Source organism: Triticum aestivum, chromosome 3A (genome assembly GCF_018294505.1).
Source record: "Triticum aestivum cultivar Chinese Spring chromosome 3A, IWGSC CS RefSeq v2.1, whole genome shotgun sequence".
Classification (NCBI taxonomy): domain Eukaryota; kingdom Viridiplantae; phylum Streptophyta; class Magnoliopsida; order Poales; family Poaceae; genus Triticum; species Triticum aestivum.
In genome coordinates, this window is record NC_057800.1 from 521124072 (window position 1) to 521149451 (window position 25380).

Sequence of the window (25380 nt, forward strand, 5' to 3'; positions counted from 1 at the left end):
CGCCGGGGCAATATCGTGTGACGGTGATCTACTCCAACAACTCTGTCATCTTCACCAACAACTCCATCACCTTCCCCCATCCATATTCAGCGGTCCACTCTCCCGCAACCCAATGTACCCTCTACTTGAACATGGTGCTTTATGCATCATATTATTATCCAATACTATGTTGCCATCCTATGATGTTTCAGTGTATCTATTTTTTCTTATGGGTTAATCATGATCTTGGTTGGTATGAGTGTATCTTTTATTATGGTGCTGTCCTAAGGTGCCATTCGTCTCGCGCAAATGTGAGGGGTCCCCGCTGTAGGGTGTTGCAATATGTTCATGGTTCTCTCATGGTGGGTGGTGTGAGTGACAGAAGCACATACCCGAGTTTGGGGGTTATGGCGTATGGGAGTAAAGAGGACTTGATACTTCATGATATGGTTGGGTTTTACATTAATGATCTTTGGTAGTTGCGGATGCTTGCTAGAGTTCCAACCATAAGCGCATATGATCTAAGTAAGGAAAATTATGTTAGCTCATGCCTCTCCCTCATATAAAATTGCAAGAATGAGTACCAGTCTAGTTATCGATTGCCTAGGGACAGTTCTGCAAATCCTATCACCACTTTTTCACACTTGCTTTATTAAATTGTACTTTTATTAAAACAGCACTTAACTTTTATATTCACGTTCTTTGTTATCTTGCAAACCTATCCTGCAAAGTACTTCTAATTTTATTCTTATTCTAGGTAAAGCAAATGTTAAGTGTGCGTAGAGTTGTATCGGTGGTCGATAGAACTTGGGGAATATTCGTTCTACCTTTAGCTCCTCGTTGGATTCGACACTCTTATTTATCAAACAAAAAAGGCTACAAACGATCCCCTATACTTGTGGGTTATCAATCCCTGGTAAGCTTGAAGTAGGAATCATGTGCATTCACTCCCCCCACCACGCATAAGAACAAGGGTTTGCACATACATAAGTGTCAACGAAACCATATATCAAGGAATGTTGGTTTAGGATCAAAGTAATCCTAGAGCAATCGTGCTCCAACGGCCCTATACCGGTTCAAAACTCTTCTCCCTTTGATCTAACCCTTAAAGTTTAGAATGTGCTCTGCCTCCGTGTCCATTTCCTCCTAGATGCTCATGATCATCAACATCTAGACATCTACGCCCGACTCAGATGAATCGAAGAAACCCTTTTGCATCAACTCATCAAGCTCTGTGTTTCCATACTCCTCATCCAGCAAACCATCTGAATCCATCATTTTCACACAAAAAATTACTCAAACAATTTGTCAAACACATAGAGGGCAAGGTGCGGTCCGACAATAGCCAGACATATCATGGCGGCGTTCGAGGCAGCGAGACGGCTGAGGAGTAGGTTCATCAAGATCCTGACGACATTGAGGGATCAGGACAGTGGCAAAGCTAGGGGAGGGCCTGGGTGAATGAGGAAATTTGTGCAATTTATGGTGTGTCCTGCCTGTTGGGTCTGACGCGATTGAACGCGTTCAGGCCTGTTCATATAAGCCTTAGAGCATCTACAGCCAGGTGCCTCAAACCAGCCTCATATGCCCGGGCAGCAGCCCAGTCACTGGCTGGTCACGATTTTCCGACCCAAACGGGCTCCTTAAATGGGCCTCAAACGCCCGGGCTGACCGGCACCCCTCATATCCAGCCCAAATATGGGGCGGGTATGGGGGCACCCAGGCACGCCTGCCACATTGGACCCGACAACCCGACCCCACCGAAAATTGCATCAAATCCACCAAACACTTCATCCTCCTCCCCCTGCCCTCCAACCTTTCTTGTGCCCGGACCCTCACCGTCCTCCACCCTTGCTCCCAATCCTCATGATCGGTCCCGATCCACCACCAGAGATGTTGTCCAGCCCGACCCGGACCGCCGCGACGGAGACGCAGCCTGCCTCGTCCGTTGGCGTCCCTTCGTCAGCTGCGACTTGCAAGGCAGAGAACGTCGCCCGGAAGTTGCGGCGGCGTCGACAGCGAGAGAGGGAGACGGCGGCGCAGGGAGGTTCGGACATGGTGGAGTTGTTGTCTCCTTCGTCGCGTCCAGATCCCCGCACCCCTTCTATCCGAGCGCCAACGCGGATTAAATTGTCCGACCTCATTGGGCCAGAGGAGAATTCGAGGCGACTAGGCCATTTTGGAGAGCTTTTCACCCACGCAGATGCCAACGATAGATGTATGTGACTCGCCGCAACTCGTTCGGGCGTGAGTGAGCATGGGCATGACGCATTCCGCCTGGAGCACGACGTATTCAGCTCGGAGCAGGTGCCAGGTCAGTGATCTGAGGCCATCCGTCACGCTCGAACATTGATTTCATTTTGGCATGTCTGGTTTGTTCAACTATGATTTGCTTTGCTTTGTTTTAAACTTTTGAATTCACACAATTTGTATTGTATGATCGACGTGCATGAATTGCATGGATTTGAGGAACGAAATTTGAGGCATGTAGATGTGCGGCGCAACATATGAGGGGCCGGCAGGCACATGTATAGGGGGGCAGATTTCCGGCATGCTCTTAAATATGAGCTGAGCATGAGAGATGAGAGGTGAGGGGTGGGTGGAGGGAAAATGCATCGATGAACTCAGATACATATGAGGCCACTTTAAAAAACACATTTTTAAATGCTAAAACTCATGGGTGGAGTGACTACTATGGCGGCAATCAGACGGTCAGATAGCAACTATGCCGAGGGGGAAAGTACACTGTACATACATAAACACCAAAACATCACACGTGTACAGTACACCTATCTATGAACTCTCGACTCCCAAGGTCTATCAGTAGAACACCTGTCCCAGATTAGAGAAGGGGAACGGCACGGCCCTGCTCTGGGCCGCCTGATCCGCAGCGTCAGCTCCGCGTCCGGCGTCGGCCCCGATCCGCCGCCTCTTATCCGGGCTTGAATCCTTGCCACCGGCACCGGCTGCAGCCAGCTCCTCCTTCTTGGCGACCATGGCGCGCAGCACCACGCCCGGGTCGTCGGCGAGCTTGCCGAGGAAGGCCATCATCTGGCCCGGCCGGTTCTCCGCCGCACAGAGCCTGCGGTCCATGTCCTGCAGCTCCTCCTCCATGCCCCTCCGCTCGTCCCGCAGCCTCTGCACCGCCTGGATCGTCCCCCGCACCTCCTCCTCCTCCTCGCACAGCTCCCTCCCGGCCCTCTTCTTCTTGCGCACGATCAGCGGCAGCAGCTTGGCCTGGCCGCGCAGGAACGACTCGTGCGCGAACTCCCACACGTCCGGGTCAACCTTGCGAAAACCCTGAGATCAAAGCAGCAACAGGGAGCAGGTATGAGCACAACCACAGTCGAGAGCTGATTGGAGCAGAGTATATTCATACAAAGAGCGCGTGCATACGTACGTAGGTGTTGAGCTGGCGGACGAAGCTGGCGAAGTTGCGGTGCTTGAAGTAGGAGGGGAGGAGGAAGTCGGAGAAGGCGGCGGGGTCGAGGACGAGGAACGTGTTGCTGGCGCCGCCCCAGCACACCACGGCGTCCGTGGCCGGGTCGCTCACCATGTGGAACGTCTTGGCCACGAACGGCGCCACGCCGCCGTCGTCCTGCGGCTGGTGGCCCTTGCACTCGCTTCCCATGGACAACGAAGAGGCTACAAACCGGATAAGGAAGCCGCTCGCTGCTCCCGCTCTGGTCGGTGTGGGCTTGTTCTCTGTGGGGAGTCACTCCTTCCTACTACCAACGCGTGTGTGTGCGCAGATATTTCGCCTCCGAGCGGTGATGCTTTATAAGAGAGAAGTATATATCTGCCTCTGCGCGTGCCGACCTTGTCCGCTTGTCGGTTTGACAGATGATGGGGCGGTAACATTTTTGGGTGCTTGGGTTCACGCCATGGGCGGTAACAAATGGAGGCACCCGCTTTGCGCGGTGATGTGGCACCGCACCGGTGGTGCGAGATTTTGCGAGGATTCGGTGTTTGTCGCATACGGGACACGTGTGGCGCCCGCGTGGAAAGCGTTGTGCCGCCTCTCCTATCGTCATGGCATCTCCGTTCAAAAGCGCTCGCCTTTTTTCCTTTTCAGCATGCAGTGCTACGATATTTACAGGATATCTGTGCTACCTGTAACAGGTTAAGCATACATCGGTGCTACCTGTAACAGGTAACTGTACTGAGCTTTCAGCAGAGGTGAAACTTGAAGGCTGCGCCGCTTTGCTGTGGATTTTACCTTAAACAAGAAGGGGCGCCCAGGTACGGCATCTCTTCAAAGCTTCCACGACTGGAAGACCAACACGTCGCCATTCGTGTCAAGCAAATAGGAGCATAAAGCCACTCAAAGACCACGACGGATTTCCCAGTTGAAGTGTAGACCATTCGTGTCCTTTCGTCCCGAGCCAACCGCCTTGATCCAAAGCGTAAACGGAGCCATCAGGGTGGCACCTTGTGGCTCACGGCCGCTGTCACGCGGATGGTGGCCGCCAGTGGGAAGCAACACCGCACTGGCGTCGACACGTCGCGCCCTCCACGCTCGACCACGTCCCGCGTCGTTTCCTCCGCTGCACTTTTCAGCTGGTTGGGGCTGGACCGCTGGAGCGTGCTCGCGCGGCATTGGCCCGGCCGCATCCCGTCGTGCGATCCCCCGACCAAATTCATCTCGCGTAGTCAAAAAAAGTTAATCATTTAAAACCACTTCCTATATTAATTAAGAAACAAAGGGTAGATATGTTTCTGACGGATTATCAATATTTTTTCTAAAACAACTTGATATTTTAATTAAGAAATATTCATACAATCATTGACAACCCCATTCATCAAGAAGAAGAAGAAGAAGAAGAAGAAGAAGAAGAAGAAGAAGAAGGAGGAGGAGGAGGAGGAGGAGGAGGAGGAGAAGGAGAGAGGAGGAGGAGAAGAAGGAAGAGGAAGAAGAAGAAGAAGAAGAAGAAGAAGAAGAAGAAGAAGAAGAAGAAGAAGAAGAAGAAGGAGCAGGAGAAGGAGAAGGAGAGAGGAGGAGGAGGAGAAGAAGGAAAAAGGAGAAGGAAGAAGGAGGAGGAGGAGGAGGAGGAGGAGGAGGAGGAGGAGCAGGAGAAGGAGAAGGAGAGAGGAGGAGGAGGAGGAGGAGGAGGAGGAGGAGGAGAAGGAGAAGGAGAGAGGAGGAGGAGGAGGAGGAGAAGGAGGAGGAGAAGAATGAGAAGGAGGAGGAGGAGGAGGAGGAGGAGGAGGAGGAGAAGGAGGAGGAGAAGAATGAGAAGGAGGAGGAGGAGGAGGAGGAGGAGGAGGAGGAGGAGGAGAAGGGGAAGGAGAAGAAGCAAGAGAAGGAGGAGGAGGAGGAGGAGGAGGAGGAGGAGAAGAAGGAGAAGGGAGAAGAAGGAGAAGGAAGAAGGAGAAGGAGAAGGAGAAGGAGAAGAAGAAGAAGAAGAAGAAGCGGTATGAGCAGATAGAGAGCACACAATGGCTCATCAAACCTTTTTTCTTCCGTTTCAACTCAAGCGGTTTGTTTTCAAGTAGCCATTTTCAAACACGAAACTAGCATCCATATTAATCTTATCAAGTCATGTGGTGGCACTCCCCAAGTCGTACAACGAACTACAGATAAATTACCACCCATATGAGAAAACATCACACATTTATCCTTATCACCCTCCACAAAAATAACCCAGGAAGAACCTAAAAACGAAGTCCAGAAGTTATCCAAGAACACGGAAGCTGAAATAATTGCCTCCCCCTTGCCAAATATGGTATCCTGACGACATGTTGAATAAACATGATTTTTGCTCGAGAGTATTCATCAACATTTACATACAGAAGAATCAACCAATTCGACCAAGATATTTCAAATATGTCATCTTATGGTAGCTCTAAAATATCTGTCATAGCAAGTAGCAATGCATGAGCCTTCATACACATGACTAGAGCATGAAATACATCATCCTCATCCCACAAATATTGCACGTACTGTAGGTAATTTGATGCTGATTCTTCCTCTTAGAGATCGCCTTATGGCTCTCACTCTTGCTTCCTCCACCCCTCCCTTCCTACCGTCGGCATTTCCCTCCCAGGTCACCCACCATCCCACTCATTCCCCATCTCGCCCCTCATGCAACCTCGATGACCGCCTAGTCCATGCCTGGGACTACACGCAGTCACCTTTCACCTTGATGGCTCGACTTCCAAAATGTCATTAGGTCCTCCCTACGCTCACGAGTCTTGCCGTTGGGCCATGACCGCTGCATGGCTGGTGCCCTCACCATCAACTTCTGCATGTCGTCGCTCCCCCTCGGTGCTGTTATGGTCGCTACATTGTTGCAAGTCCACTTCGGTGGCGTCGCTATTGAGTTCATTGTCTCCCATGTCTCCAACACCACGTTTTCTTTCCTTGTTTCTTGTGATGTTGTCGCGAGGCTCATCTGTGCCTATTTTCTCATCTCCTCATACCACTACTTCTCCAAGGTCTCCATCAACCCGCTGCATCCCCTCGACATCAACTCGGCCTCCTCATCCACGTCGAGCGCTAGCTCCTCCTCCTGCTACATCATGGTCCTCGTCCATCATCGTGGACATACCTCCTTCGAGGACTTCGTTGTCCGTCTATGGCCCCGTCGCATGTGCCCCTTGGGTGTTCTTCCTATTCATTAGACTCACAACTACAAACGCTGTAACCGAACAACAACTGCATGGCCCTCAACATGACTAAATTTGCTACTTTGTATCTGATCTCTCATATTTTGACCCCTAGATCAGCATGCAAAAGAAATCCTACCTACTACCGTAGCTAATTTTTGTTGTCGGAGATGTCCACGACGTCGGTGACGGGCGCCAGGTGGAAGGGTGCGTAGGAGGGCTCCGTCTCTTCCTCCTCCTCGTCCTCATCCATATAGGCTAGCAACTCCTCCTCCTTTGCGGCGTGCTACGCCTCCATCTCTGGTACGTCTCCAATGTATCTATAATTTTTATTGTTCCATGCTGTTATATTATCAATCTTGGATGTTTTATAATCATTTTATATCTTTTTTGGTACTAACCTATTGACATAGTGCCAAGTGCCAGTTGTTGTTTTTTGCATGTTTTTTACATCGCATGTGATCACTATCAAACGGAGTCCAAACACAACAAAATGTTTTGTGGATTTTTTTGGACCAGAAGACATCCAATGGGCCGGAGAAGCGCCTCGGGGTGCTCCGAGGGGAGCACAACCCACCAGGGCGCGCCTGGGGGCCCAGGCGCGCCCTGGTGGGTTGTACCCACCTCGGGTGCCCCCTGGACCGCCTCTTTGCTCTATAAATATCCCAATATTCCAGAAACCCTAGGGGAGTCGATGAAAATCAATTCCAGCCACTGTAGAGTCCAGAACCACCAGATTCAATCTAGACACCATCACAGAGGGGTTCACCACTTTCATTGGTGTCTCTCCGATTATGCGTGAGTAGTTCTTTGTAGACCTTTGGGTCCGTAGTTAGTAGCTAGATGGCATCCTCTTTCTCGTTTGATTCTCAATACAATAGTCTCTTGGAGATCCATATGATGTAACTCTTTTGCGGTGTGTTTGTTGGGATCCGATGAACTTTGAGTTTATGATCAGATCTATCTCTTTTTATCCATGAAACGTATTTGAGTTTTTTTGATCTCTTATATGCATGATTGCTTATACCTCATATTTCTTCTCCGATATTTGGATTTTTTTGGCCAACTTGATCTATTTATCTTGCAATGGGAAGAGGTGCTTTGTAGTGGGTTCGATCTTACGGTGCTTGATCCTAGTGACAGAAGGGGAGCCGCCACGTATGTATCATTGCTACTAAGGATAAAACGATGGGGTCTATTTCTACATAAATAGATCTTGTCTACATCATGTCATAATTCTTATTGCATTACTCCGTTTTTCCATGAACTTAATACACTAGATGCATGTTGGATAGCGGTCGATGTGTGGAGTAATAGTAGTAGATGCAGGCAGGAGTCGGTCTACTAATCTTGGACGTGATGCCTATGTAGTGATCATTGCCTGGATATCATCATGATTATTTGAAGTTCTATAAATTGCCCAACAGTAATTCGTTTACCCACCGTTTGCTATTTTTCTCGAGAGAAACCACTAGTGAAACCTATGGCCCCCGGGTCTCTTTCTCATATTATTTGCTTTTGCGATCTATTTTCCTTTGATTTTATTTTCAGATCTATTAAACCAAAAATACAAAAATACCTTGCTGCAATTTATTTTATTTGGAGTTCAATCTATCAATATTTGCAACTCTCTCGCGTCTGTTTGCCAATTTGTGGCACCGTTACCCGGAAGGGGTTGACAACCCCTTTAACATGTTCGGTTGCGAGTATTTGTTATTCGTGTGCAGGTGCTGTTTACGTAGTGTTGCTTGGTTCTCCTACTGGTTCGATAACCATGGTTTCATCACTGAGGCAAATACCTACCACCATTGTGCTGCATCATCCCTTCCTCTTTGGGGAAATACTAACGTAGCTTCATATCGCATCAAAAGGAATTTCTGGAGCCGTTGCCGGGGAGGATCATCTACATCTACTAGGTTCCTAATCACAAATCTCATCTCCTCGCAATTTACATTATTTGACATTTGTCTCTTGTTTTTCTCTCCCCCACTTCACAAAAATTTGCCGTTTTATTCGCCCTCTTTTTCGTTCGCCGTTTTCTCGTTAGATTTATCCTTTGCTTGCAATCATGAGTGATTTTGGTATGGCAACAATAGATGATGGCCTAACTCCTAAGATTGGACGTACGGACAATCTGGATGCAAAAACTTTTATCTTGGGGCAAGGGAATGTTATGGGAAAATAACATATCCAAGATTTTTTCAATTGTGTGGGAAATCTAAGTCTTGATGATGCTCCTATACTTAGAACTACTAGATCTTATGCGGATGCTATTTCAGCACTAGTTCTGAAACTTGAGACCAAATTTATCCGTACGCATCCTACTTTGCAAAGATTGTTTTTTGAGTTTCCCGCTATAAAGAATCCTAAGGCTCAAAAGTTGGCCACTCTTGTACTTATGAATGAGTTTGACTATATCATACGGAAAGCTAGGGAAATCTTTGACTTTTATGGTATGAATCGTGAAAAACCCATGATAGATGAAATTCTTTACAATAGCGATTATGCGTTAAGACATTTGCTTGGGGATAATAAAATCTTTGATGAGAATCTTAAAAAGGAAATCCACATTCTAGATGTAATTCAACAAGTTTTCAATAATGTTAATCAACACTACTCTTGGATTGTTGCCGGAAATCAACGAGGCTATGATAATGGGACACTTAATAGTGTTAAGGTTTCTATGGACAATATGTTTTATGTATTTTTTGCAAAACCCCATGATGAAAATACCTCTAAGGGAATTAAGAAGAAGGATGACAAAACTTAGATCCTTGCTTTATGCCTAGATAAGGGCGTGAAACAATAGCGTTTGTTGGGAGGCAACCCAATGAATAAAATTTATTTTTGCTTTTTGCTTCCTGTTTTTGAGTGTTAGCACAATTATGCTACTATTATGATTGTGTTTTTTGTATTTAATTAGTGTTTGTGCCAAGTAAAGCCTTTAGGATCTTCTTGGGTGATAGTTGTTTGATCTTGCTGAAAAAAATAGAAACTTTTGCGCTCAAGAAAATAATTTTCATTTTTAACCAGAGTGCAATATAATACCAATTCCTTTTGCAGAAGATTAATATACAAATTTCCCATGTTGTCTTTCAGAGTTTTTGAAGTTACAGAAGTATTCTAAATATCCAGATTTCTACAGAATGTTCTATTTTTTTACAGATTCTATTGTCCTCGCGTTGTGTGCTTGTTTTGATGATTCTATGGTTTTATTTGATGAGTTTTTGCCATAGAAAAGTTGGAATACAGTAGATATAATGCAAGAATAAAATATGATTTGGTTTTCTACAATACTTATAGTAGTAATTTTTTTTCTTATACTAGCAGATCTCATGAAGGTTTTGTTGAGTTTTGTGTGATTGAAGTTTTCAAGTTTCGGGTTATCTTACGATGGATGAAGGAATAAGGAGTAAGAAGAGCCTAAGCTTGGGGATGCCCTGGCATCCCAAGCTATTATCGAAAGAGAAGCAAGAAACTAATCTTGGGAATGCCCCGAGTGGCATCCTCTTTCTTCTAACGACCATCGGTATTTTACTCGAAGCTATATTTTTATTCATCACATATTGTGTGTTTTGCTTGGAGCGTCTTGTACGATATGAGTCTTTGCTTGTTTTGCTTTGTGTTTTTAAGTCTTGATCCCTTTCTAGACACCCCTATTTGAGAGAGCCGAAATTATGTCATGACTTGTTAGAATAGCTCTCTATGCTTCACTTAAATTTTTATGAGCTATGGATTTGCTCTAGTGCTTCACTTATATCTTTTTGAGCATGGTGTGCTTTAGTATTTTTGAAGAAATGCTCTCTTTCTTCACTTAGATTTATTTGAGACTTAGTAAAAATTTCAAGAAATTCTCTCTTGCTTCACTTAAATTAATTTGAGAGAAAAAATATTATGATCATGATCTTCACTTATATTTGTTTGAGCTTATCAAAATCAACACATGAAAATTAGTCTCAAAGTGATAGATATCTAAGAAGGATATAATAAAAACTTCCATGAAGATCATTGGACAAAATAAACTTGATTATTAGTAATAGTTTTGAGATATGATGATGTGATATGTGAGTCATGTTGATGAGTAATCATGCTTTAGTAAGAATATTGGTGTTAAGGTTTGTGATTCCCTATGCAAGCACGAAAGTCAATAGTTGTGCAATGAAATTATATCCTACTTGTGGTGCATTATTCGGTGTTAATTATGCTTAATGCTCGCTTATGAGATTATTCGTTTCTTGGTTGGTCGCTTCCCAATCTTTTGCTAGCCTTCATTTTGCACTAAGTATGACCACTACTTGTGCATCCAAAACCCTTTAAACCAGTTTTGCCACATGAGTCCACTATATCTACCTATATGCGGTATTCTTTTGTCGTTCTAAGCAAATTTGTATGTGCCATCTCTAATATTCAAAATAAATTTCTCTTTAGTGTGCTCGTACCGCTCGCGAGGCGGTGAGGGGTGGCTAATATTTTCCATGCTAGATGTGTTATTCTCACGATGAGTGTTTATTCACTTGTCATTGCACGAGAGTAAGGGAAAATGTATTAGGGATGCTCAGTCCCGAAATGAAAAATGGATTTACTTTATGTTGTCAAATAATATATTCCTTAGAAAGTGTTGGTATGGAAGGCACCCGTGGATACGGTTAGCCATGGAAAGTGAAAGTATGGTGGAAAAAGGAATAAACTTTATTTTCTATTTGGGAACCGCCTATGATATATCTAGCATGGAAAGTGTTGGGAACTCTAAGTCATTTTCGTTGGTGGGAAAAGTATGCCTCTCAAAATGTTTTTATCTCTCAATTTTCACTCTAAGCTCAGACACCTCTACAAATCCCTACTTCCCTATGAAGGGCCTTTCTTTTACTTTATCCAATTTTTCTTATTTTGAATTTGAGTCTCCATCTTCTCTTATAAAGCACCAACTAGGGAGCACTATGATCGTACTTGAGCATTGGGTGTAGTTAATATGCGAGTGTGTTTCATGAATTGATCAATGATTGAGCTTGATGGGCTAGGGATATCTTATTTTAGCGTTGATATTTTGAAAGACATGGTTGCTTGTTGGTATGCTTGAGTATTTAAGTTGTCATGTCAAAACTAGACTATTGCTTTGAACAATATAAATCCATACTATAAAGAAAAGGATATGATATGACATGTTAGGTAGCATTCCACATCAAAAATTCTGTTTTTATCATTTACCTACTCGAGGACGAGCAGGAATTAAGCTTGGGGATGCTGATACGTCTCCAATGTATCTATAATTTTTGATTGTTCCATGATGTTATATTATCAATCTTGGATGTTTTATAATCATTTTATATCATTTTTTGGTACTAACCTATTGACATAGTGCCAAGTGCCAGTTGTTGTTTTTTGCATGTTTTTTACATCGCAGGTAATCAATATCAAACGGAGTCCAAATGCAGTGAAACTTTTTGTGGATTTTTTTTGGACCAGAAGACACCCATGGGCCGGAGAAGCGCCTGGGGGTGCTCTGAGGGGAGCACAACCAACCAGAGCGCGCCTGGGCCGCCTTGGGGCCCAGACGTGCCCTAGTGGGTTGTGCCCACCTCGAGTGCCCCCGGATCGCCTCTTTGCTCTATAAATACCCTAATATTCCAGAAACCCTAGGGGAGTGGACGAAAATCAATTCCAGATGCCGCAGAGTCCAGAACCACTAGATCCAATCTAGACACCATCACGGAGGGGTTCACCACTTCCATTGGTGCCTCTCCGATGATGCGTGAGTAGTTCTTTGCAGACCTTCGGGTCCGTAATTAGTAGATAGATGGCTTCCTCTCTCTCGTCTGATTCTCAATACAATGGTCTCTTGGAGATCCATATGATGTAACTCTTTTGCTTTGTGTTTGTTGGGATCCGATGAACTTTGAGTTTATGATCAGATTTATCTCTTTTTATCCATGAAAGTTTTTTGAGTTTCTTTGATCTCTTATATGCACGATTGCTTATAGCCTCGTATTTCTTCTCTGATATTTGGGTTTTTTGGCCAACTTTATATATTTATCTTGCAATGGGAAGACGTGCTTTGTAATGGGTTCAATCTTACGGTGCTTGATCTCAGTGACAGAAGGGGAACCGACACGTATGTATCGTTGCTACTAAGGATAAAATGATGGGGTATATTTCTACATAAATAGATCTTGTCTACATCATGTCATCGTTCTTATTGCATTACTCCATTTCTCCCTGAACTTAATACACTAGATGCATGTTGGATAGCGGTCGATGTGTGGAGTAATAGTAGTTGATGCAGGCAGGAGTCGGTCTACTAATCTTGGACGTGATGCCAATGTAATGATCATTGCATGGATATCGTCATGGTTATTTGAAGTTCTATCAATTTCCCAACAGTAATCCGTTTACCCATCGTTTTCTATTTTTCTCGAGAGAAGCCACTAGTGAAACCTACGGCCCCCGGGTCTCTTTCTCATATTATTTGCCTTGGCGATCTATTTGCCTTTGCTTTTATTTTCAGATCTATTAAACCAAAAATACCTTGTGCAATTTATTTTATTTGGCATTCGATCTATCAATATTTACAACTCTCTCACATCCGTTTGCCAATTTGTGGCACCGTTACCCGAAAGGGATTAACAACCCCTTTAACATGTGGGGTTGCGAGTATTTGTTATATGTGCGTAGGTGCTGTTTACGTAGTGTTGCTTGGTTCTCCTACTGGTTTGATAACCTTGGTTTCATCACTAAGGGAAATACCTACCGTCGTTGTGCTGCATCATCCCTTCCTCTTTGGGGAAATACCGACGTAGCTTCAAGCCGCATCAATCTCCAGACGACGGCGTTTGGCCTCCACATCCGACTCCGAGAGGACGGAATCGATGATGGCCCGCTGCTCCGCCTACAGATCCGTGTCCCCAGCATCCCCCACATCCTCCTCCTCCTCAACCTCCTCCTCCTCCTCCTCTGTCGGTGTCAAAACCGGCGGATCTTAGGTAGGGGGTCCCGAACTGTGCGTCTAAGGCGGATGGTAACAGGAGACAAGGGACACGATGTTTACCCAGGTTCGGGCCCTCTTGAAGGAGGTAATACCCTACGTCATGCTTGATTGTTCTTGATGATATGAGTATTACAAGAGTTGATCTACCACGAGATCGTAGAGGCTAAACCCTAGAAGCTAGCCTATGGTATGATTGTATATTGTCCTACGGACTAAACCCTTCGGTTTATATAGACACCGGAGGGGGCTAGGGTTACACAGAGTCGGTTACAAGGGAAGAGATCTACATATCCGTATTGCCTAGCTTGCCTTCCACGCCAAATTGTATATTGTCCTACGGACTAAACCCTCCAGTTTATATAGACACCGGAGGGGGCTAGGGTTACACAGAGTCGGTTACAAGGGAGGAGATCTACATATCCGTATTGCCTAGCTTGCCTTCCACGCCAAGGAGAGTCCCATCCGGACATGGGACGAAGTCTTCAATCTTGTATCTTCATAGTCCAACAGTCCAGCCAAAGGATATAGTCCGTCTGTTTGGAGACCCCCTAATCCAGGACTCCCTCAGTAGCCCCTGAACCAGGCTTCAATGACGATGAGTCTGGCGCGCAGTATTGTCTTCGACATTGCAAGGCGGGTTCCTCCTCCGAATACTCCATGGAAGATTTTGAACAAAAGGATAGTGTCCGGCTCTGCAAAACAAGTTCCACATACCACCGTAGAGAGAATAATATTTCCACAAATCTAATCTGCTGACACGTTTTAACAGCATGACATCACGCCATGGCCCAGTCATTATTCGAACCGTTTTTCTCAACCAGCACCGCACATATCGCGAGGCGGTTTTCTTGACATGTCTTGTCAAAGCAGAGATCGTGTTCCCCTTATTACGGGATTCTCATCAATACGGACGTGGGTAACCCAACCGCGCCATCAATTACGGCGCTTGGGGAATAAGCGATTTTTCCAGGCAAGTGGGGAGGCGCATCGCCTCCTCCGCCCTTATAAAGGGACAAAGATTCACTCTTTTCACCCACGCCTTCTTCCTCCTCGCTTATCCATTCCCGCACACTCGAGCTCTAGCGCCCAAGCTCGTGTTCTTCTTCTCAAACCACTCCAAGCATGTCCGGAGCAGGAGGCAAGTGGATGGTCTCCTCCGTCACGGAGGAGAACATCATAAAGTTACGGAAAGACGGATATCTGGCCGCGGATATCGCGCACCGGCTGCCAGATGCAGGGCAGATCATCTCAATGCCCAAACCCCATGAGAGGGTAGTTTTTCTTACCCACTTTGTCCGCGGACTGGGATTTCCTCTCCACCCATTTGTCCGCGGGCTCATGTTCTACTACGGGCTGGATTTTCATGATCTGGCCCCCAATTTCATCCTCAACATCTCGGCGTTTATCGTCGTGTGCGAGGCCTATCTCCGCATCAAGCCCCATTTCGGCCTGTGGCTGAAGACCTTTAATGTCAAACCGAAGGTGGTGGTCGGCTAGCAAGTGGAGTGCGAAGGGGCCATGGTGGGTAAGATGCCTAATGTCACCTAGCTTGAAGGCTCCTATGTGCAGACCATAAAGGGGTGGCAATCGGGGTGGTTCTACATCACCGAGCCGCGCGACACCAACTGGGTGGCAGCCCCCGAATTCCGATCCGGAATCCCCACACGGCTCACCTCCTGGAAAGAGAAGGGACTGTCCTGGGGTTCCTCGGTAGAGCTGACCGGACTCCAGACCTGCATCAAGAACATGATGAGCAAGAAAATCAAGCTCATCAACGTGGTCCAGGTCATGCTCTTCCGCCGGATTCTCCCGTGTCAACAACGGGTATTCAACTTGTGGGAGTTCGACCCGGCCAAGCACCAAACGCTGCGAGAACTCTATGACACGACGCACGAGGACGTCTGGAGGGTGCTGTTCAAGGGCGCCGAGGTACCTCCTTCCCTCACCGAGGACCGCGGGCTCAGCGCAAAGTGCCGCGCCAATCAGGTAAGTTTTTATACTTCACAGGGTATCCATTTGCCCCAGTTTAATTATGTGTGGGATCTAAGCCTTCCATGCCTTTGACAAGACTGGGTGAAGACAGCGGAGCAGATCGATTGCTCCAACCCCCTGCCGGAAGATCCTGTAGATTCTCTCCTAACGGAGATGCTGGTTCCGGCACCTTACGAGGTGCCGGTGAAGAAGGCCAAGAAGAAGGCCACGGGGACCCGAAAGGGTCTCCGGCGCAAGGTTGTATCGGACTCATCGTCCGATAACTCCGACGCGCCCTCCTCCCACGAAAACAAGGAGGAGGAAGAGGAAAGCCCCCCACCCCCAGCCGGGGGAGACAAGAAAAGGAAGGCCGACCCAACCGGGGAGGCCGAAGGGTCCAAGAAGGGCAGGACCCTCCCTCCGAACTGCTCCACGACGGCCGCCTACAGCGGCGACGAGTGGCTACCCAGGGTCAAGCCCCTGGGAGTCGTAAGTATCCGGACACCATAGTAATTCATGGTATGTTTTACTGCACTGCTTCTCCTCATGCCGAACATGATTATGCAGTCCGTCCCAAGCTCATCTCGACGTATCTTCGTCGAGCGGTTCATTGGACTCGTTGGATATGAACAGAGGTTCTCTTTCGACCACCTCCACCCCTTGCCCCGCGGACAACGTCGAGGGGTTGTCTCAACAGGAACCGGGCCAAGGAGAGGCAGTCCTGGGGGCGCCTCGAGGCGACCTTCCGGACCCTGGGCGCAAAGGGAGCCAGACTCCCATGGGCTTTAGGTTCGGCCCCCAGCCGAACACTGCACCGGAATCTTTGGTGGTTCCGAACTCCAGCGGGCGACCCCCCGTTAGGGGGGGAAAACCGCCCATGCCAGTGTCCTCCACCTATCCAGAGGCACCGGACAACTTGCTGGAAGCGCTTCGCGACGCTTCCATCGACGAAGAGCACCGTACTATCTTGAGTGCGGTGATCGAGAAAGTTCAGTCCGCCAAAAACAGACTGACTGAAGCTTGCGCCAGCCTCCTAACAGGCTTTGAGGTAAGCAATCAAAATATAAGGAAATATTACAGCATAGATAGTAGCCCCTGATGCTCTGTTTGGCGTTCGAGTAGAAAGGCCGAATAGAGGACCAAATGATGACTCAGGAGTCTAATCAGAATATATCTATGTGTATGTGCAGGCTTCGCTGCTGGCCGCTGCCGCACATACTGCGGAGGTCTCTGCGCTAAAGCGGGACCTGGAGCGGTCCGAGAATGAGCTTGGCCTTGCCAAGAGGCAGCTCGAGGAGCTCGAGGAGAGCAAAGGTAAGCAATACCTTGTCTATATAAAATAAAAGAAGTTCGGGTGTAAAGTAATAGGATCATCATGAATTTTCCAGGGCCCACGACCGAAGTGGCGACCCTGAAGAAGGCACTGTCCGAGGCCGAAGACAAAGCGGCCAAGGAGCGCATTGAGCGGGAGAAACAAGAAGCCCGAGTCGGCGAGGTGCAGCAAGAGCTCGAGGCTCTTGCCAAGAAACACGAGTCCTTGGAGCTTGACTCTAAGACGTGAGAGTCCGAGCTTGAGAAGGCGCTCGAAAGCGCCCGGAGCGCCAAGGCTGAAGCCCACAAGGCCCTCCAGGAGATTGATGCGGTGAAGAAGATAGCAGCAGGTAAGGCATTCATTATGCAAAGCAAGCATGTAAAGGAAACTTTCCTTTTTCTTACCCGAGTTCGGAGCTTTCCAGGAGCGTTTGCAGATCTTCCCCACGGTGTACTGGATGCCACGGAGTTTTACCGAGCTGAGGAGGGGAGCTCGACGGAGAAGTTGTTCTGGTCTCAGTATACTGGGACCGAACACCCCGTGCCCTTGAGTGACCAGCTGAAGCAGTTGGTCGAGCTTCACAAGGCGGCCGAATAAGCCATGAGGGGCCTAATAGTCCGGATGTGGCCTGGCGAGCCCCTGTCCGGCAGCTACTTCGGTCTGGTGGCGCGGCTCGTCGACGCTCGCCCACGGCTTGAAGTCATAAAGCGGTCCGTCTGCATCGAGGGTGTGCGCAGGGTTTTTGCTCGGGCGAAGGTGCACTGGGCGAAGCTGGACGCCGTGAAGCTGGTGAAGGAGGGGCCGCCGGAGGGCAAGGAGCATCGCTGCCCCGAGATGTATTATGAGAGTGTCCTGAAGGGTTCCCGCCTTGTGGCGGATGAATGTGCCAGGGATGTAATTTTTGAATGAACATGCTCGTGTGATCCTGTAATGTGAAACAAGTTCATCTGCGCTATGCAATGCTTTTTTAATTTAAAATATTACCTTCTGTGCGGCCGTTTACAAAATCTGAGAGTTGGTCAGTCGTCGGCTTCTACCCCCATGTAACTAGTACTATGGTGTTCGGGATAAACCTGAGCACTCTTTACCCCAATTTTGGGTCCTTCAAGGGAGGTGTTCAGCGTAATGAACCAGGCAATCGGACTATAATGCTTTATCACTCTCACTTAGCCATAGAAGTCTACAATTTTAAATTTTGGCGAAGCCCGTGGTATTCGGAAGGCCGAATTTGGGGCGCTATACACGCCTAAGCCGGACAAGGCCGACTCCTTGCCCGAAGCGCAAAAAGTCTTTAAGGACTTGAGACCTCTTGAACAGCGACCAGTCTCTCGCCTTATCATGACAGTCAGTTTTCGTCTTTCTCTACTGAGGTGCCCGTCCGGAAGAACCGGGACACAATTGCAGTAGTTCTCCCACCTCTACCTTAGCCGATATAGCGGAACGTAAGGTACCAAAGCATGGGAGCCGGGCAAACCCAACTATTGACCCAAGACATGATTCGGAGCTGATGCATATAATGCTATAAGTTCGGGGTGTCGCACTGTCGAAAGTGTTCGAACTTCTCGCATCATATTATGGGGTAACCGAAAGCCCCTGGCGTACTGACCATACCCGAATTTACAGGTGCGGATTGTCGTAAATGGACATAAAGGAAGAAAAAAAGAATGAATAATGTAATAATAGACTAATGCTATGCATTGTTATTTAAATAATACATCAAAGCGTACTGGTATAGGTAGTGCAATAAGCAGAAAGTAGGACTATTCGAAATGTCCTATCCAAGGGCAAGCTGCGTATGGATAGTAGAAAGCGGGTATTATTATTAGAGACCACCTGGGGGTTCCCGTGTACATATTAGCTTCTTGCCGCCTTGGTTGTTCCTTCCCGTAATGTGTCCGACAATCATGCTGCCGGAAAGGGCTTCCAGAGAGTTAGGCCCTGAAAGAGAAAAGAAATGATAAAGATATACAGCCCCTAGGGCGGTTAAGCCGCATTGCGGGACGTGCCCTGATCGTGCCCCCGCCTATGTCCATGGTATTTTCAGTGCGTAATTATGTACGCGCGGCATGGATTTCGTTGCTTGACTGGGACTGGGACGGGGGACGAATTGCTAGGCGAGCTCTGAACATGCCAGGCGATCCTGTTGCAGTTTACTCCGGGCACGCTTGAAGGTGTTCGGGGGAAGTATCACCGAATTAGTGGTTTGCCTTGAAAGGCTGCTTTGTGCTTCTGCTGCGAGGGCCGCAGTGTGCTCTTCCGTGTGGAGCGAGCGTTCAGTGTTTCCATTCACTGTTATGACCCCCCAAGGTCCTGGCATCGTGAGCTTGAGGTATGCGTAATGCGGTACTGCATTGAATTTTTCAAATGCAGTTCATTCGAGCAGTGCATGATAGCCACTGCGAAACGGGATGATGTCGAAGATTAACTCCTCGCTTCGGAAGTTGTCCGGTGATCCGAAGACTACTTCCAGTGTGATTGAGCCCGTGCAATGGGCCTCTACACCTGGGATGATACCCTTAAAGGTGGTTTTGGTGGGTTTGATCCTCAAGGGATCGATGCCCATTTTTCGCACTGTATCCTGATAGAGCAGGTTCAGGCTGTTGCCGCCGTCCATAAGGACTCGAGTGAGGTGAAATCCGTTGATGATGGGGTCTAGGACCAGTGCGGCGGATCCACCATGACGGATACTAGTGGGGTGGTCCCTGCGATCGAAGGTGATCGGGCAAGTAGACCATGGGTTAAACTTTGGGGCGACGGGCTCCATCGCATAGACGTCCCTTAGTGCATGCTTCCGCTCCCTCTTGGGAATGTGGGTTGCGTATATCATGTTCACCGTATTCACTTGTGGGGGGAACCCCTTCTGTCCTCCCGTGTTCGGCGGCCGGGGCTCCTCCTCGTCATCACTATGCAGCCCCTTGTCCTTGCTTTCAGCATTTAACTTGCCGGCCTGCTTGAACACCCATCATTCTCTATTGGTGTGATTGGCTGGCTTGTCGGGGGTGCCGTGGATTTGACACGAGTGATCCAGTATGCGATCCAAACTGGATGGAGCCGGAGTACTTCTTTTAAATGGCTTTTTTTCGCTGACTGGATCTAGAGCCTCTGAATCCGGCATTCACTGCCGTATCCTCGGTGTTATCGCCGTTATTGCGGTGCTTTGGTCTGTTACGATGTTGTCTGCCGTTGGCATCTTTGATATTTGAAGTGCCCGGATTCCTCGATGTGTTATTGCTGCGAGCCAGCCAGCTATCCTCGCCCGTGCAAAAGCGGGTCATGAGTGTCGTGAGGGCTGCCATAGACTTCGGCTTTTCCTGGCCAAGGTGGCGGGCAAGCCACTCGTCACGGGCGTTGTGCTTGAATGCCGCTAGGGCCTCTGCGTCCGGACAGTCGAAAATTTGGTTTTTCTTAGTCACGAACCGAGTCCTGAATTGTCTGGCCGATTCCCCTGGCTGCTGAGTTACATGGCTGAAGTCATCAGCATCCGGTGGTCGCACATAAGTGCCCTGGAAGTTGTCAAGGAATGCGTCTTCCAGATCCTCCCAGCCGCCGATGAAAGTCTGCTGGCAAGCTATTCAGCCAATGCCGAGCTGGTCCTTTGAGTTTTAGTGGGAGGTACTTGATGGCATGTAGATCATCACCGCGAGCCATGTGGATGTGAAGGAGGAAATCCTCAATCCATACAGCAGGATCTGTTGTACCATCATATGATTCGATATTTACGGGTTTGAAACCCTCCGAGAATTCGTGATCCATAACTTCATCAGTGAAGCATAGGGGGTGTGCGGCGCCTCTGTGCCGGGCTATATCACGACGCAGTTCATGTGAGTCTTGTCTGCTATATTCGGCCCGGCTGGATTTGCTTTTGGTGTATTCGGCGCGATGATCACTGTCCCGTGTTGGCATGCGTGCTCGTGACCCGTATATTGACCTTGCAAGTTTTGCCTTACTGTCCAATACGTCTCGAAGGTCCTGTGTGTTGCCCCGGGCCTTGGTATTTTTGATTGAGTGGCGGCGGGGTGCAGGCTGAACTTCAGGCTGAAACGCCTCTCTGGCTCGGCCACGCAGTGGCCGGTCAGCCGCATCGTACACTGGTGAATGAGGTTTCAATGCTTCCTCCTCGAGGTAAGGTAACAACCTGCATTTTGGGTAACTCTTGGAGGGGCGCTCAAGTTTGTATTCCTCAGCCGCAAGGACTTCGGTCCATCTGTCTGCTAGCAAGTCTTGATCAGCTTGAAGCTGTTGTTGCTTTTTCTTCAGGCTATTTGTTGTGGCCATAAGCCGGTGCTTGAAGCGCTCCTGCTCGACGGGGTCATCAGGCATGATAAATTCTTCGTCGCCGAGGCTTGCCTCGTCTTCGGAGAGAGGCATGTAATTATCCTCCTCTGGTTCTCCATCTGTTGCCTGCTCTGGAGGGCTAGCTTGTTCATCCTCCAACTCTACATCGTGCTGGAGGGGATTGTGGTTGTCTTCAGCACTATCCGGAGTGTTATTATCTCCTGTGCCGGTATCACTACTTTTGCTGTGGAGGGACTTAGAGCGGCGCCGCTAACGTCGACGCTTGGGTTGCTTCTTGGAGGGGTCATCCTCCGCTGTCTCGTCGCCATTGCCTTCTTTAGGGGTGTCCACCATGTATATGTCGTATGATGAGGTAGCGGTCCAGTGCCCTGTGGGCAGTGGTTCCTGCTCGTCTCCTGCATCGTCGTCCATACCGTCGATGTCTTCGGAGTCGAAGTCGAGCATGCCGGTTAAATCATCGACAGTGGCTACTAAGTGGGTGGTGGGTGGGCAGCGAATTTCTTCGTCGTTCGCATCCCATTCTAGCCGGACATAGTTCGGCCAAGGTTCTCCTGACAGGGAGAGAGACCTTAATGAATTTAGCACATCGCCGAAGGGCGAGTGCCAAAAGATATCCGCAGAGGTGAACTCCATGATCGGCGCCCAGTCGGATTCGACGGGCATGGATGTAAGCGGCTCGGAGTCCGTGGCCGGAGGTGAATCCAGTGGTTCGGCGACAAGACTCTTGCAAGGAGTGAAGTCAGTATCCGGCTCCATCGCCACTGAGAGTGCGGCCTCCATGGCGGGGTCTATCCCTCCGTCCTTGGATGGTGCAATTTGCTCCGGATTGAAGGCCGGAGCAGTTGCAGATGCGATCTCCCAAACACTATCCGACGGCAGAGTTACGTCGTGCTCATTGTGACTGTGTGGCACACCTGACACGGGCTCTAATCCGTCAAAGATCAAGTCTCCACAGATGTCGGCAGTGTAGTTTAAGTTTTCGAATCTGACCTGATGGCCAGGGGCATAGCTCTCGATCTGCTCCAGATGGCCAAGCGAATTGCCCCGCAGTGCGAAGCCGCCGAATACAAAGATCTGTCCGGGGAGGAAAACCTCACCCTGGACCACATAGTTACCGATGATCGAAGGAGCCATCAAGCCTTATGGTGACGACACAGTGGAACTCTCAATGAAAGCAGCAATGTCGGTGTCAAAACCGGCGGATCTCCGGTAGGGGGTCCCGAACTGTGCGTCTAAGGCGGATGGTAATAGGAAACAAGGGACACGATGTTTACCCAGGTTCGGGCCCTCTTAAAGGAGGTAATACCCTACGTCCTTCTTGATTGTTCTTGATTATATGAGTATTACAAGAGTTGATCTACCACGAGATCGTAGAGGCTAAACCCTAGAAGCTACCCTATGGTATGATTGTATATTTTCCTACGGACTAAACCCTCCGGTTTATATAGACACCGGAGGGGGCTAGGGTTACACAGAGTCGGTTACAAGGGAGGAGATCTACATATCCGTGTTACCTAGCTTGCCTTCCACGCCAAGGAGAGTCCCATCTGGACACGGGACGAAGTCTTCAATCTTGTATCTTCATAGTCCAACAGTCTGGCCAAAGGATATAGTCCAGCTGTCCGGAGAACCCCTAATCCAGGACTCCCTCATCCTCCAACTCCTCCTTCAGATCCACTGCATCCGGAGGTAGCCCGCGGCAATCTGGGCTTTGCATCTTGCCCGGATCTTCTCAAGAAGCTGTAGCCGACGCTCCGGTGTTAGAAATGGTGAAAGTGCAACTAATCCCTAGGTGGTTTTGGTAATTCTGAACAACATATAGCTCATTGAACTAATATTCTTTCAAGATGATCGTTTCAGAAAGTTCAATGATTGGCATGGCATGGACTAGAGATGTGGACCCCTCAAAATGCTAAGGACACATATTGGCTCTGTTGGGGAACACAGTAATTTCAAAAAAAATCCTACGTACACGCAAGATCTTTCATCGTGATGCATAGCAACGAGAGGGGAGAGTGTAGTCCCCGTACCCTCATAGACCATAAGCGGAAGCGTTATGACAACGCGGTTGATGTAGTCATACGTCTTCACGATCCTACCGATCCTAGTACCGGAAGTACGGCACCTCCACGATCTGCACACGTTCGGCTCGGTGATGTCCCACGAACTCTCGATCCAGCTGAGTGTCGAGGGAGAGCTTCATCAGCACGACGGCGTGATGACGGTGATGATGAAGTTACCGGCGCAGGGCTTCGCCTAAGCACTATGACGATATGACCGAGGTGGATTATGGTGGAGGGGGCACCGCACACGGCTAAGACAGTTGTATGTTGTGTCTTCTAGGGTGCCCTTGCCCCCGTATATAAAGGAGCAAGGGGGAAGGCCGGCTGGCCCTAGGGCACGCCAAGGAGGGGAGGAATCCTCCTCCTAGTAGGAGTAGGATTCCTCCTTTCCTAGTCCTACTAGGAGAGGGAAGGAAGTAGTGGGAGAAAGGAAGGAAAGGGGAGCGCCACCCCCCTCCTAGTCCAATTCGGACTTAAGGGGGAGGGGCACGCGGCCTGCCCTGGAAGCCTCTTTCTCTCTCCACTAAGGCCCATCTAGGCCCACTAGTTCCCCGAGGGGGGGGGGGTCCGGTAACCCTCCGGCACTCCGGTTTTCTCCGAAATCACCCGGAACACTTCTGGTGTCCGAATATAGCCGTCCAATATATCAATCTTTATGTCTCCACCATTTCGATACTCCTCGTCATGTCTGTGATCATATTCGGGACTCCGAACAACCTTTGATACATCAAAACACATAAACTCATAATACCGATCTCACCGAACGTTAAGCATGCGGACCCTACGGGTTCTAGAACTATGTAGACATGACCGAGACACATCTCCAGTCAATAACCAATAGCGGAATCTGGATGCTCAGATTGGTTCCTACATATTCTACGAAGATCTTTATCGGTCAAACCGCATAACAACATACGTTGTTCCCTTTGTCATCGGTATGTTACTTGCCCGAGATTCGATCATCGGTATCTCAATACCTAGTTCAATCTCATTACCGGCAAGTCTCTTTACTCGTTACGTAATGATACATCCCGTAACTAACTCATTAGTTACATTGCTTGCAAGGCTTATAGTGATGTGCATTACCGAGAGGGCCCAGAGATACCTCTCCGATACACGGAATGACAAATCCTAATCTTGATCTATGCCAACTCAACAAACACCATCGGAGACACCTGTTGTAACGCCCTCGATGCGGCTATATCTCCCACGTGTCGAGGCACGACTTAGAGGCATAACCGCATTGAAAGCAATGTCGCAAGTTAGGCAATCTTCACAACATCCCATGTAATATAGATAATAAAAGGGGAGATACATAGTTGGCTTACACTCACCACGTCAATCAAAGTACATAAATAGCATTACATCAACCAAACACTCATGGCCCGACTACGACGCCAAAATAAAAGATCAACCCAACATGCGACACGGTCCCGATCGCCCCAACTGGGCACCACTACTGATCATCAGGGAAAGACACATAGTAACGGCGTGAGTCCTCGTCAAACTCCCACTTGAGCTCAAGTGCGTCATCTGGAACGGAGTCATCAGGTCCTGCATCTGGTTTGGAAGTAAACTGTGAGCCACAGGGACTCAGCAATCTCGCACCCTCGCGATCAAGACTATTTAAGCTTATAGGTAGGGCAAGGTAAAATATGTGGAGCTGCAGCAAGCGACTAGCGTATATGGTGGCTAACCTGTTCGCAAGAGAGAGAGAAGAGAAGGCAAAGCGCGAACAAATAACTAGAGAACAACCTGCAGCAAGCATTACTCCAACACCGTGTTCACTTCCCGGACTCCGCCGAGAAGAGACCATCACGGTAACTCACATAGTTGATTCATTTTAATTAAGTTAAGGTTCAAGTTATCTACAACCGAACATTAACAAATTCCCATCTGCCCATAACCGCGGGCACGGCTTTCGAAAGTTCAAATCCCTGCAGGGGAGTCCCAACTTAGCCCATGACAAGCTCTCACGGTCAACGAAGGAATAGACCTTCTCCCGAGACATTCCGATCAGACTCGGTATCCCGGTTCTACAAGACACTTCGACAAGTTAAAACAAATCCAGCAACACCGCCCGAATGTGCCGACAAATCCCGATAGGAGCTGCACATATCTCGTTCTCAGGGCACACTCAGATGAGCGCTCCATACAACTAAAACCAA

General features: G+C 48.4%; 1 protein-coding gene across 1 annotated transcript; it reads right to left on the reverse strand.

Moving 5' to 3' along the window:
- Positions 1–2674: 2674 nt before the first annotated feature.
- LOC123058536 (heat stress transcription factor C-1b) lies at positions 2675–3745 on the reverse strand. Its single transcript, XM_044481251.1, has 2 exons — positions 3380–3745; positions 2675–3279 (listed from the first exon to the last, which is right to left on the reverse strand). The coding sequence occupies exons 1-2, from the start codon at positions 3608–3610 to the stop codon at positions 2800–2802; spliced, it is 711 nt and encodes a 236-aa protein (XP_044337186.1). The 5' UTR covers positions 3611–3745; the 3' UTR covers positions 2675–2799.
- Between the last annotated feature and the right edge of the window lie 21635 nt (positions 3746–25380).